General features: G+C 37.3%; 1 protein-coding gene across 2 annotated transcripts in view; it reads left to right on the top strand.

Moving 5' to 3' along the window:
- CXADR (CXADR Ig-like cell adhesion molecule) overlaps nucleotides 1-13,798 on the top strand; it is a 72,706-nt gene that overhangs the window by 42,453 nt on the left and 16,455 nt on the right. Inside the window, exons 4-7 of one of the 2 annotated variants that reach the window (XM_029215030.1) lie at nucleotides 1,213-1,368; nucleotides 2,323-2,445; nucleotides 3,010-3,148; nucleotides 5,611-5,794. In XM_029215030.1, coding sequence (XP_029070863.1) covers nucleotides 1,213-1,368; nucleotides 2,323-2,445; nucleotides 3,010-3,148; nucleotides 5,611-5,794 — 602 coding nt within the window. Of the gene's footprint in view, nucleotides 1-1,212; nucleotides 1,369-2,322; nucleotides 2,446-3,009; nucleotides 3,149-5,610; nucleotides 5,956-13,798 lie in introns of those variants that run through there. The other variant, XM_029215029.1, reaches the window with a different exon arrangement.

Genomic DNA, 13,798 nt, shown 5'->3' with positions numbered 1-13,798 from the left:
AACTGATCTCTGCTTCTAGAAGACTCTTCTCAGAACCTTCAGAATCCCTCTCTCCCTTGTCCCAGCTCCTCATAGCACCTCCTCGCCAGTCAGTCTGATTTCCACAGACTTCACACCTGCTCCTGGCCAGTTTAGCTAATTAGGCTTTAACAGTAGCCCCAAGACAGGAAACAATGTGCATCAATACCTGAATGAACAAGCAATGGGATACAACTCGGTAGTAAGAAAGAACGGACCACTGGTATATATATATACAACAACATAGATCAATTGGATCAGTCTTAAAAAAGCCTTACGATGAATAAAAGAAGTAAAAGCGCATACTGTATTTTTCCATTTATAGGACTCACGAAGCAGCAGAACTAATCTATAGCAATAGAAATCTGATCAGCGGCTGTCTGGGACCCGTTTGTGCAGTGAGATCAACTGCAGTCAACTTGAGGGAAATTGCTTGGGAGAGGATTGGAGTGGTGCTTAGTGTTGAAAGTGATCAGCTCGCATGATTAAAATGTGTTAATTTTATTGTATGTGTATTATGCCTTAATGCAGTTCAGCAAGAGAGTCTGAACTGCCAGGGTGTTAACCTAGTGTTTCAGGTGGGTTTCACATAATGGAGTTAGACCTGGAATATAACCTCAGATCTGCCTTTTTATAACCCTGCTCTCTGGGTGTTTTTGGATTGCTGTAAATGTGGAAAATAATTGGTCCTTCCTGTACTAAGTGAATTGTCCCTCCTATCAGCATAATTTATCGTCAACCCCCTGATTGTTGGGTTAACAGCACACAGAGAGGGTTGTGACAATGCATATACTCCCGGAGGACTACATGTCACGCTCCAAGTAGAAGAATAGGTTGGGAATGGGGGGTGGGAGGGAAGAAGCTTCCTTGGGTCTGAAGTAGCCCAGCCCTCATCATCCTTGCTTTTTTCACATGTGCCCCATGGGATGGAGGGGCACAGAGCCACACCTGAGATGCTGCCTGGCCTTGTGCAGTGGCTGCTTGCCTGAGCTCATTCTTGCCTGTTTTGTGCTGGATCAAGCTGAGTAAGCTGGCGTTGGCAACCTATTGTAGTCTTTCAGTCTTGTCCACTCTGAACCCAGGACCCCCTGCTATTGAGTTAGTGGTTGTGCGACATGCTGTGTGTTTAAGTAATCATTAGAAACACACATTCCGTTCTCTTGTATAAAGTTATAACTTATTTTCTTTTCTCAGTTAAGCCTTCGGGTATAAGATGTTACATTGATGGATCAGAAGAAATTGGAAGTGACTTTAAACTAAAATGTGAACCGAAAGAAGGTTCACTCCCATTACGATATGAATGGCAAAAATTGTCCAACTCACAGAAACTGCCAACCTCATGGTTACCAGGTACTGCTGATGACGCACTTTGAATCTGTGCCATTGATTTAGACTTAAGTCTAGTAGGGTTTGTGCATGTAAGTGTATATTTTTTAATCCCCAGATACCTTCCCTTTTCTAGACAGAGCAATCAGGATTCTGTGGGAATTAGTCAGTGTTTTATAATGACAACTTGGTGTCATGTAGTATAAGTGAAGAGATATTTTTATAATGATCACCATTTAGGATATTATAATTGGTTTCTTTGTTGTATATTTTTTAATTGATGGTAATATTGATGGAAACTGTTCATTATCATAAATTAGTGGTTAAGTTACAGCAAGAGTTGGATCTTGAGTGTTTTGCCTGGGTTCATGTTGAAGATACGGTTATTTAACCATGGCATGTCTGTTAAAACAACAAAACAACAGCTGTGACTAACCAACAAGATTCAAATTGGTTAAATCTGATTACTCATCTGTATGTTATAATTAACCTGTTATTCAAACTGGTTACCATGCTCCACCCTCCTCCCTCCCACCCCGCCCCGCTTTTAAGCAGGATCTCTCTCCACCTCTGTTTTTCAAACTAAGAGGCTGAACAATACGACCCCCTGTCACTTTCTTTCATGTTTCTTCTGTCTGGGGGGATGACATACATTTTGTAAATCTTACTGCTGCACCTAAGAGCCTTTGTGGCACAGAATGTTTTTTATAGTCAATGTGGCTCTGCTTCAGCAGAGACTCTCTGTGCCTGGCTGAAGGGGTCATGATTGCCTTGGCTTTGACATAAATGAACTAGAGGCACAGTCGTTTGCATCCCAGAGACATGCACGTGTCTTGCCAAGTTTGTTCTGTATGTAGCTTCAGTTTGTCTCACTTTTACCTGGAATTGTCAACCAAGTAGAGTTTGCTTTTACTAAAAACTCAGCAATATGTTACTATAAGAATGGGTTTTGCTCCCTTACCCCCTTTCTTCTCATAGAAATGACTTCACCTGTTATATCTGTAAAAAATGCCACTACCGAATACTCCGGGACATACAGTTGTACAGTCAAAAACAGAGTGGGCTCTGATCAATGCCTGCTACGCCTGGATGTTGTTCCTCGTAAGTTATCTTCTTTCTGCTGTGATAGTGTTATCTTTATACAGCCTCATTTGGTGCCATCAGTGAGTGTGGGTATTAAGGGCAAGGGGATGCTAACTTTGAGCAAAGCACCCTGTGGCTTGGTTGCTAGCTTTTCTAAGTCATGGAAAGAAAAAAAGTACTACATTTTATTAATAAAACCTTCTTTATTATTGTAGTGACATTAAAGAGGCAAGAGTTGTCAAATTGACTCTTGTACCATATTTAGCCAATGTCAGTGACGACAAGCTTTTTAGAACATTCTTATATGCCAACCAAGATAGCTGTGAATATTAAAATCTTTTAGAGTGGTTTCATTCTTTTATCCTTGAAATAGCTTACACAGTTCAGAAGAAAGTTCTTTTAGTGGATTTTCCCCTAGACCAGAAAAAAAGCTAACTAATTTGTCTCTTAACGTTAGTATATGCGATGAAATCAATGTCATTGTGTATCCTTACCTTCAAAATGACTAGATGGAAGTTTTTTTTGTTTTTTTGTTTTGCTTTTTTTAATATTAATTATTTTCTTATTAACATTTTATTCTAGCTTCAAATAGAGCTGGGACAATTGCAGGAGCTGTTATAGGAACTTTGCTTGCGCTAGTGCTCATTGGTCTTATCATCTTTTGCTGTCATAAAAAGCGCAGAGAAGAAAAATACGAAAAGGAAGTTCATCATGATATCAGGTAATTAAGTGACACAGGAGTTGACTGATGTATACTCTATTATGTCACTAAAGCATTAATTCTCTTAACCATCTGAAGCATTTGCCCCTATGAGAATTGGATGAAAGCTATAGCTCTTCCCCTCAACATATTTGAAAGCTTTTACTTATTTCAAGTGTGTGGAGCCAACCAACCTACACTGTGCCCTCCTCCCCGTTTTGGGCTCTACGTTAAGAACCATTGCAAAATGCTTTTCTCAAGACTGTCTACCTTCTCCCAATAAAGTACAGGCATGAAACAGCAAAGGAAACCATAAACAAGATGAAAAGACAACCCTCAGTATGGTAGAAAATATTTGCAAATGAAGCAACTGACAAAAGATTAATCTCCAAAATATACAAACAGCTCATGCAGCTCAATATCAAAAAAACAAACAGCCCAATCCAGAAATAGGCGGAAGACCTAAATAGACATTTCTCCAAAGACATACAGATGGCCAAGAAACACATGAAAAGATGCTGAACATCACAAATCATTAGAGAAATGCAAATCAAAACCACAATGAGGTATCACCTCACACTGGTCAGAATGGCCATCATCAAAAAAATCTATAAACAATAAATGCTGGAGAGAGTGTGGAGAAAAGGGAACCCTCTTGCACTGCTGGTGGGAATGTAAATTGATATAGCCAGTATGGAGAACAGTATGGAGGTTCCTTAAAAAACTAAAAATAGAACTACCATATGACCCAGCAATCCCACTACTGGGCATATACCCTGAGAAAACCGTAATTCAAAAGGAGTCATGTACCAAAATAATAATTGCAGCTCTCTTTACAATAGCCAGGACATGGAAGCAACCTAAGTGTCCATCAACAGATGGATGGATAAAGAAGATGTGGCACATGTATACAATGGAATGTTAGCCATAAAAAGAAATGAAATTGAGTTATTTGTAGTGAGGTGGATGGCCCTAGAGTCTGTCATACAGAGTGAAGTAAGTCAGAAAGAGAAAAACAAATACTGTATGCTAACACATATATGTGGAACAACAACAACAACAACAAAAGGTTCTCATGAACCTAGGGACAGGACAGGAATAAAGACGCAGATGTAGAGAATGGACTTGAGGACACGGAGGGGGAAGGGTAAGCTGAGAGGAAGTGAGAGAGTAGCATGGGCATATATACACTACCAAATACAAGATAGCTAGTAGGAAGCAGCTGCATGGCACAGGGAGATCAGCTGAAAGCTTTGTGACGACCTAGAGGGGTGTGACAGGGAGGGTGGGAGGGAGGCTCAAGAGGGAGAGGATATGGGAATATATGTATACATATAGCTGATTCCCTTTGTTGTACAGCAGAAACTAACATAACGTTGTAAAACAATTATACTCCAATAAAGATGTGAAAGAAAAAAAATGTACAGGCATAAAGTTTTCAAAAAATGGAGATGTTGGGCTTCCCTGGTGGTGCAGTGGTTGAGAGTCCGCCTGCCGATGCAGGGGACGCGGGTTCGTGCCCCGGTCCGGGAAGATCCCACATGCCGTGGAGCGGCTGGGCCCGTGAGCCGTGGCTGCTGAGCCTGCGCGTCCGGAGCCTATGCTCTGCAACGGGAGAGGCCGCAACGGTGAGAGGCCCACGTACCGCAAAAAAATAAAATAAATAACAATCCCATGCTCTGTAGATTAGCTGTATAGAGAAATCAAAACTTAACATCTCCATTTTCTTATTTTTTTCTTTTTTTTTAAAGATCTGATTGTATCAAGTGACATAGGTAGTTAATAGAACTATGGGTAATGTGATTTTATTTTATTTTTTAAATATTCTAAACCAGTAGATCTTAACTAGAAGTACACATTGGATTATAGAACTTGTAAAAATAACATATGACCAAAGTAACACCCAGAAAATTGACATTTGGTGGGCCTGGGCACTTTTATTTTTTAAATGCACAGAAGTAACTCAGATATATATTCTGTGTCAGTGCTTAGTGTGAAAATTCTTATGCCTAATTCTCAGTTTTTGCAAACTTCAGTCTGCTAAGTTTTCAGCTAAAGTCTTAGATGAGTATCTTTCATAATAAAAAGGATATTGTCTTGTTCTTTTTTTGGTAGAAATATCTGCAGGTGTTAGTGCTTTACTGACTATAGAGTGTTACATGACTGTAACCAGGTTATCTTGATCAGTGATACTAGAATATGAAAATATTTGAAGTTTGTTCTTTGCAAGACAGCATTATTGAATAGCACATTTTTGTAAAAAACACATTTCATTGTGAAGATAGAAACTGTAAATGATAAATTTGGCACAGATACACAGTTATGACATTAGGCCTTATTGTGCTTGTTTTTTGTGTGTCACACACGATTTTATGTACTTAATGCTTAAATAGAGGCTCTTCCCTACCCATGATTCATAGCTTACATATTGTAGGTTTTTAGAAATTTGTTCTTTGAACGTGTATTGGGATCTTTATTTCTAGGGAAGACGTGCCTCCTCCAAAGAGCCGTACGTCCACTGCCAGAAGCTACCTCGGCAGCAATCATTCATCCCTGGGATCCATGTCCCCTTCCAACATGGAAGGGTATTCCAAGACTCAGTATAACCAAGTGCCAAGCGAAGACTTCGAGCGCGATCCTCAGAGTGTGACGCTCCCAACTGCTAAGGTAGCTGCCCCTAATCTCAGTAGGATGGGGGCGGTGCCCGTGATGATTCCAGCACAGAGCAAGGACGGGTCCATAGTATAGAGCCTCTGTACCCTTCATCTGTGCTCTCCTCTTGAGATGTGAACACCTGTTTTAATTTTTGCTACCAGCCTCAAAAAAAACATATATATATATATATATATATATATATATATATATATATATAAAGTTAACCAAAAACTAAGAATAATACTTCAAAAAGTTTTGTTTGGTTATATTGAAATAGTAAAGGCATTAAAGTTCTAAGGACAAATTCACCATCTAAATAATATTTCCTTTAAGAGCTTAACTTTATAGGTTTCTGACTATCAGTACTTAAGTCAGCTGTGGCACTTTGAATATGAAACCGTAGGTGAAGAAATAAATTGGTGAACTTACATGCATACCAAGTTGATACTTGAATCATCTGAAAGTGGTACTTTATAATTTCTGTTATTTTTATATTGCTTTTTTCAATTAATTTATGACCCCCACCCCCTGCCAAAATTGGTAAAGAAAGATTCATGGCAAAAATACTTACGTAGATTTATGTTTGTTTTTGCTTCTTTGAAAACTCTAAATGTGTTTGACGAGTCTCTAATAACTAGAAAACACTGCTAGAAGTCACTAGTTCTGAGTAATTCATAAACCTTGTATATGAAATGACTTAAGTATTTAATTGCTAGATTGCTGTGGGCAGCAGGGACGTAGTAAGCTCTTTTGTATGCTAAAATAAAGGAGCATTTATCTGATTCATTGAGAAAATTTGCTGTCAGCTACATATAGCGATGACACTAGTGGTGCAGTTGTGAGGATGAATTTTGTTGATTAATGTTCCAATGCCCTGAGGCCTGTGGTGGTCTTCAGAACAGTGACGTGCTATCAAGGAAGTGTAGTATTTTGCAATTCCCAAGTAAATGCTGGTCCTCAACTTTAGGTGATATTTTTCTAAAAAGAAAAAATTATAACTCATTTATTATTTGACAATTACAGATTGTAATTCCGTAATTATTGGTTCTAAATTTTAATTTTTATTTTCCTGGTTCAGTGTTTTGTTTTTGTGATGGTGTGGTACATTATATGTTCTAGAAATGTAATCTTAAATTACCCTCTTGAATGCAGTTCCTGGAGGATACTTTCTTCACAGACTTAGAATGATGAAATACACTTTAAACTAGTAAGTGTCCTCTATCAATTCTGTGTTTCAGATTTGGGAGGATGTACAGTTGCTATTGTATGGCCAGCATGTCTTGTGTAGTTGCAGAAAATCAAGCTGAGCTTTGAAAAGTTTGTCTTAGTTTTGTGGAAGTGACTTAATCTTAAAAAAAAAAAAGAAAAAAAAAGAAGAGAGAAATGAAAAGGAATAAAAGGAATACTCCTACCTGCCAAATGTGTTAAGTACTGTTTTAGTAGATGAAAGTGAATTTATTGTACTTTCCTTAAGATTGTGAGGGAGTGTGGATTGAGTAGAATGAGCCACTAGTTTCTTTATAGTAATACGGTCTGCAGTAAATTATTTCACTAGCTCTGATACCTTTTCCCTAGATTTTAGTAGGGAGTTGGTTTCTTTTCATCTCTTTGGGTGCTGTGGTGGTAAATGCTACATTATAAATTAATGTTGGCATGACTTTATGATTAGGCAGAGTATTGTATACACTTTTTAATGGTAAATTGAAGCTGAATGTGTAATGGATTCGTGTATAGTTTTACATATTTGGAAGCATTTTAAAAATAGGTTTTTAACATTACATAATATTGCTTTTACTCTTGTGTTAACGTTTTCATCTGTGCCTTTTGGGTAATTTAGTTTTTATTATGAATTTCTGGTGCCTATGAGCTAGCTATCGCCTGAAAGGTGCTTAGAGGTGAAGGTACTGTTCCTAAAAATGCATCACTGTGATACCTTTCTATCCTCATACTTTCAGTCTTGCCTCTTTTCTGATCTTTCTGGATGCAAGTTAACTGATTGTGTTACTCATAAAGTTTTTAAAATTTCAACATCCCCTACACTCTTTTGACTGTGTTTCTGATTTTATAATAACTGTTTTTGAATACCAGGCCTCTGGTCTGTTTCATATGAATAAAATTTACGATATTATAAAAATAAGTAGCAGAGCACAGACATTACTAATAAAAATTTTGGTCCTTTCTAGTCCCAGTTTTCATATAATGAAAATTATGCTATCAATCTAAGTAGAAATTACTACAAAAGGTGGACATATGTGAGGCTTTCCTTTCCTTAGACTTCATAGTTAGTCTAGGATTTGGTTATAAGTAAATCGGAATCTCTTCCAGAAATGCTTCCTTCCAGGTCAGGGTCATTACCAGCTACAGCCTGAGAAACAAGCTTGGAAAAAAAAACTACTGTTGTGACCTGAAGAGACCTACTGGATGTGGTTGAGTTTAGAGGACAGAACTCAGTTTTAGGTTTATGTCTCCAGCTACTCATTGTAAATTTCAGTGAATCCAAAAGTCAAATAGTACTGATAACTTCCTAAATAATTCTCAGTGGTAGTTTCTGGTGAACTAGAGATCAAGTATTCTAGAATTACTATTGGTAATCATCAAGCAAGTCAACAAAAAATTGTTATTCAAGCATTTCCACTAGTAGCCAAACATCAGTCAAGGACGGCACTGAACCTTCAAAGCAAAACTCTTCCATTCTACTTTATACCTAAGAGACTTGACACCATCTTTCTGAGTTATGCAGGATAACTTCAAAAGAAATATCATAGAGGACGTAATTCTGTGCTTTGCATATGTAGATTACAGGTTTCTTTTTCTTATGGCAACCTTACTAATATTTCCCTGTTAGAAGGCCAAAAACAAAAACCTTATTGATAAACGGGCCAAATTACTTTTTTAAATTTGGGCTATCTGCCGGGAAGTTGTTACAATGGAAACACAGACTGTGTCTTAGGGGCAGGTTAATTCAAGAAACATAATTAGATTATCGGTATGAATTAATACCTGGTTTTTATTGAAAAGATAATTTTTAGGATGGAGTTCTGGAAATTTGGAGCAAGTGAAGGGGCAAATAAACATTTTGATTAAATATGAAAAGAACTCATTGCATGAAGTTGGATGTCAAATTCTGTAATGTTTGGCTTCTTAACTATTCTCTCTCTTTCTGTGTGCGTGCAGCATGTAAATCTGAAGTTATATGAACGTTTAAAGTTTTTTTTTCTAATCTTGTTTCATCTCCACAGTGTTTAGGGCTTTCAGATGCCTTATTCCAGTGTGAACAGAAAAGTCCTTATTTTTTGTGGTTACTGCTTTGATGTGTCATGTAAGGAGTAGTTTGTAGAAAATGTTGGCATACTTTTAACTTTTTAGTGGCTTGTGACATATATTATATATATGTATATATACCTTTATAATATTCCTGTGTTTAGTAGTATAAATGTTCTGGGCAAGTTTTCATATTTCAAATGCCTTTGGATATTCTTGCAATACAGGCAACGTGTTCTGTAGTTAGATTTTTTTTACTCATTTGACACTAAAATGGTCTATAACCGAGCACAAATTCTACCTAATAGAAGCAGGAAAGAATAATAAATAAACTGATGAATTGTGGTTCTGTTTATCTTATGGATGGTAACACCAGCGAATATTGGCTGCATCTGGCTTCTCACTGTTCATTAAAATCCAGTTTTATAAAATACCCTATTTTGTAATTTCAGAGTGTGGTGTGAATATCAGTTGGATTTGGTTTTGACCCTGAACACTAAAAGCTCCAAAGAACTCTGTTTTCTACTAACTTAATGACACAAGTGTTAAGAGAACCACAATTCACTGATTTTCATCCCTAACTGTGGATTTCTGTGACAAATACACTTATACTACTGAGAAGTAATATTTTGACACTTCATATATGCAAGTAGAGAATTGATAGTGTCAGTTTCAAAAATGATTTTTTGTATTTCAAGTTTCTGGCTTAAATATCCAATGGTGCAGATTTTGACATTTGTAAGAACAAAATTTGGTTTAAAAAAAAGCCAAAAACTTGCTCTGGTTTTGTGACCTTGTGTACCTTTAAAAAAAATAAAATCAAGAAAGTAGTTTTCTGCCTCATGGTGTGGCTTCATAAGCTTCATTATACTCTTCCTCCCTGCTTTTCTGAGCCAGGGTTTCCTTCTCCCCTCTCCTTTGCATCTTTTATTAAACAAAGTAAAGATCAGAACAATAACATCAATGAAAACATATCAAACATATTTATAGAAATTTCTCCAGTCCTGTGCATCTATATGACAGTAAATAACATAATGTATTTGGGGTTGAAACCTCCAAAGTTCTGTTATCGTGTCACAATTTACAGCGTAAATTCAAGAGTTTTTCAGATGAATTAAAAATGCGCGTACATATATGTATTAAATACACACATCTAGTTATACTTTAAAGCTATTTTCATTGACTCTAAATGTTGATTTCAGAAAAAAAAACAGGATGGGGTTAGCAGTGCTTTTGTAAGAAGGTATTTTGAGAAATATTTTGTTTATACTACAGTTTCTCAACCTTGGCACTTTTAACATTTTGGGATGGATGATTCTTAGTTGTGGGAGACATCCTGTGCATTGCAGGATGTTTAGTAGCATCGCTGGCCTTTACCTACTAGGTGCCAGTAGCTCTTGCCCTCCTTCCTCCAGATGTGACAACCAAAAATGTCTCCAGTGTTGCCAAATAGCCACTGGGGTGGGGGGCAAAACTGCCCCTAGCTGAGAACCAGTGGTTTATACTAATGTGAAGTTTTCTACTCGGAGGTTAAAAGAAAAGCATAGGCTTTGGAGTCAGACATATCTGAATACCACTTATTACTAGATGCTTTACTTAGCTTCCGTTTCCTGGTGCTTAAAATGGGGATAAAAATACCTACATCACAGGGGATGTTGGAGGATTTTAAAGAGATAGAATTGATATAATGAAAATTCTTTGCATTTGTCTCTGTTTGCTGGGATGCTGATAGTGGTACACAGATTTTCAAAGAAGCAAGATTACAATAAAATATGCTAACCAACTACTAAGTATAATTTAATGCCTTTAATTTAGATCATATTTTAATCATGAAGTTCTAAAGGCCAGATCATATTTCTGGTTAATTAAGTACCAAATGGCAAAACTGTTGAAATTGAGTCAAAATTGAATATAAAACAATCTGTTGTTAAATATTGATAAAAAATGGTTTTAAGTCTATGTCATAAACAAATGTAGTTTCTAAATGCAGTAAAGGCAGCTGAAAAGATCAGGAAGCCAGTGCTAGGAATTCAGCTCAGTGTTTCTTGCTGATATTTCTGCAGTATAAATCAAATGGGATTTGTTGTTTTGTTACTTAAATGATGTTTCTAAATTTTATAACTATTTATAGGAGAAAAAATTGTCCTAAGGTAACTGCAGAAAAAGTAGAATTTCTGAAGTTAATGAAGAACTGAGAAATAAATTTCAGTCTAGTTAATCAGGGGCTTGATCAGTATGCTTCTCGTTTCACTGCTGAGCTAGGAAATTCTAACTCTAATGGAGAATGAGAGAGGTGGGAGGAGATACAGGAAATTACAGAGGGAAAAACCTGATGTCAGCCCTCAACAAAGTGCTAGAAGCAGTCGTGATCTTGTCTTTCCCCAAGTCATTCATTGTCCACAGTCCTAGTAGGTTAGTTGTTTTAAAATGTAAATCTGATCATATTAAAAACCAGATCATCTTAACCTGACACAGAAGGTCTCTGATGACCATTCTATTTCTCTGTGGTTTATTTTTTACACACCTCTAGGTGCACCTTTGTGATAGCCATACTCCATAGCTAAGGGGCAGTGGTCTCATACCTTTGTGAACATGCAATTTCCTCAGCCAGAGAGGAACCCATCCTTGTTTACCTGACCAGTGCCCTGCAAGTGTCAGTCCAAACTCTGTCTCCTTGGAATCATTTTTCCTATTCTCACCCCTGCCCCTCACTCAAGTTAAATTAGGGGTGCATTTGGGCCCTCTACATTGTATGGGTCTTTATGGCACAAAACCTTTTTGCATTCTAATTATTTAACATTCTTAATTGACCTCCTTGATGAGTTTGAAGCTGGTTCATTCACCTTTATCCCCAGTTCCTAACTCTGACTTGCATATTGCTCAGTAAATGCTGAATGAATTTTTAGAAGGGAAGTTATGGGCATCAGGAGCAAGTGTGCATTTATCAAGTGTGTGTCATGTGTTCTGCAAGACAACGGGCCTGCTTTCTTCCAAGAAGGCAGTATCAAGAGGAAAAGGGTGAGTGTGTACGGGTGTTAAGGGAAAATTCTGCACAGGGCTTAAAAAGTTAACTTGCACAAATAAAGACTGGGTGACCTGACTCAATAGGACCCAACACAGAAACAAACCTAATTATTATGCAAACCTAGAGAAGTGGAGAAGCATTGGAGAAATAAGCTTCTAAAATCCTCCTCAGAGATTCTGAGTAGGTTTGGGGTAAGATCAGTGGCTGTTTCTCTCCCAGGTTATTTCAATGATCATCTAAACTTGGGAACCTCTGAATTGTTTAGGAAACCCTGTGTAGATGACGGGTGTCCATGCTAAGTCACTAGTAGGTAGAATGTTTTTTCTTGGACCTCACAAACTTTCAGAAATATTTGAGTACACCTTTAGTGAGGCCAAAAAACTTACATGCTTAGATATCATTGCCTAATTTGAATATAGTAATATTTCAGAATTTTTAGGGAGACCTACTTTGATAGATAAAACACCATATCTTGGAAGATTTTAATTTTTAAAAAATGACATAATGTCAGTTGTTTTCAAGTCTTTTAAAATGATTAGTCTCCTGAAGAGACTAGTCATTTATAATTAATTCTGTGTATAATTGTATTAGTTTGCTAGGGCTACCATAACAAAGTACCACAAATTGGGTGGTTTAAAAAACAAATTTAGGGCTTCTTTGGTGGTGCAGTGGTTGAGAGTCCACCTGCCGATGCAGGGGAGACGGGTTCGTACCCCGGTCCGGGAAGATCCCGCATGCTGCGGAGCGGCTGGGCCCGTGAGCCATCGCCGCTGAGCCTGCACGTCTGGAGCCTGTGCTCCACAACGGGAGAGGCCACAACAGTGAGAGGCCCGCATACCGCCAAAAAAAAAAAAAAAAAAAAAATTTACTGTCTCACAGTTCTGGAGGCTGAAGGTCTGAGATCAAGGTGATGGTAGGGTTGGTTCCTTTTTTTTTTTTTTTATTGAAGTGTAGTCAGTTGGTTTACAATATTAGTTTCAGGTGTACAACATAGTGATTCATATTTTTATAGATTATACTCCATTTAAAGTTGTTATAAAATAATGGCTATATTTCCCTGTGCTGTGCAATATATACTCGTAGCTTATTTTGTACATAGTATAGTTGGTACCTCTCAATCCTATACCCCTATCTTCCCACTGTCCCTCTCTCCACTGGTAACCACAAGTTTGCTTTCTATATTTGTGAGTCTGTTTTTGTTTTGCATATACATTCATTTGTATTATTTTTTGATTCCACATATAAGTGATATCATACAGTGTTTGTCTTTCTCTGACTTATCTCACCAAGCATAATATTCTCTAGGTCCATCCACTTTGCTGCAAATGGCAGAATTTCACTCTTTTTTGTGGATGAGCAGTATTCCATTATATGTGTGTGTGTGTGTTATATAGATGCTATATATATATGTATGTATATCACATCTTAATCCAATCATCTGTTGATGGGCACTTGGGTTGCTTCCATGTCTTGGCTATTGTAATAGTGCTACTATGAACTTTGGGGTACATTTATCTTTTCAAATTAGTGTTTTCATTTTTTCTGGCTGTATACCCAGGAGTGGAATTGCTGGATCATATGGTAATTCTATTTTTAGTTTTTTGAGGAGCCTCCATACTGTTCTCCATAGTAGCTGCATCAATTTACACTCCCACCAACAGTGCAAGAGGGTTCCCTCTTCTCCACATCCTCCCCAACATTAATTTGTAGACTTTTCAATGATAGCCGTT

This window comes from Monodon monoceros, unplaced genomic scaffold, assembly GCF_005190385.1.
Source record: "Monodon monoceros isolate NGI ecotype Baffin Bay Population unplaced genomic scaffold, NGI_Narwhal_1 Super_Scaffold_11, whole genome shotgun sequence".
Taxonomy (NCBI): Eukaryota; Metazoa; Chordata; class Mammalia; order Artiodactyla; family Monodontidae; genus Monodon; species Monodon monoceros.
The sequence above is the reverse complement of the archived record's forward strand: the minus strand, read 5'-3'. Positions and strand labels throughout refer to the sequence as shown.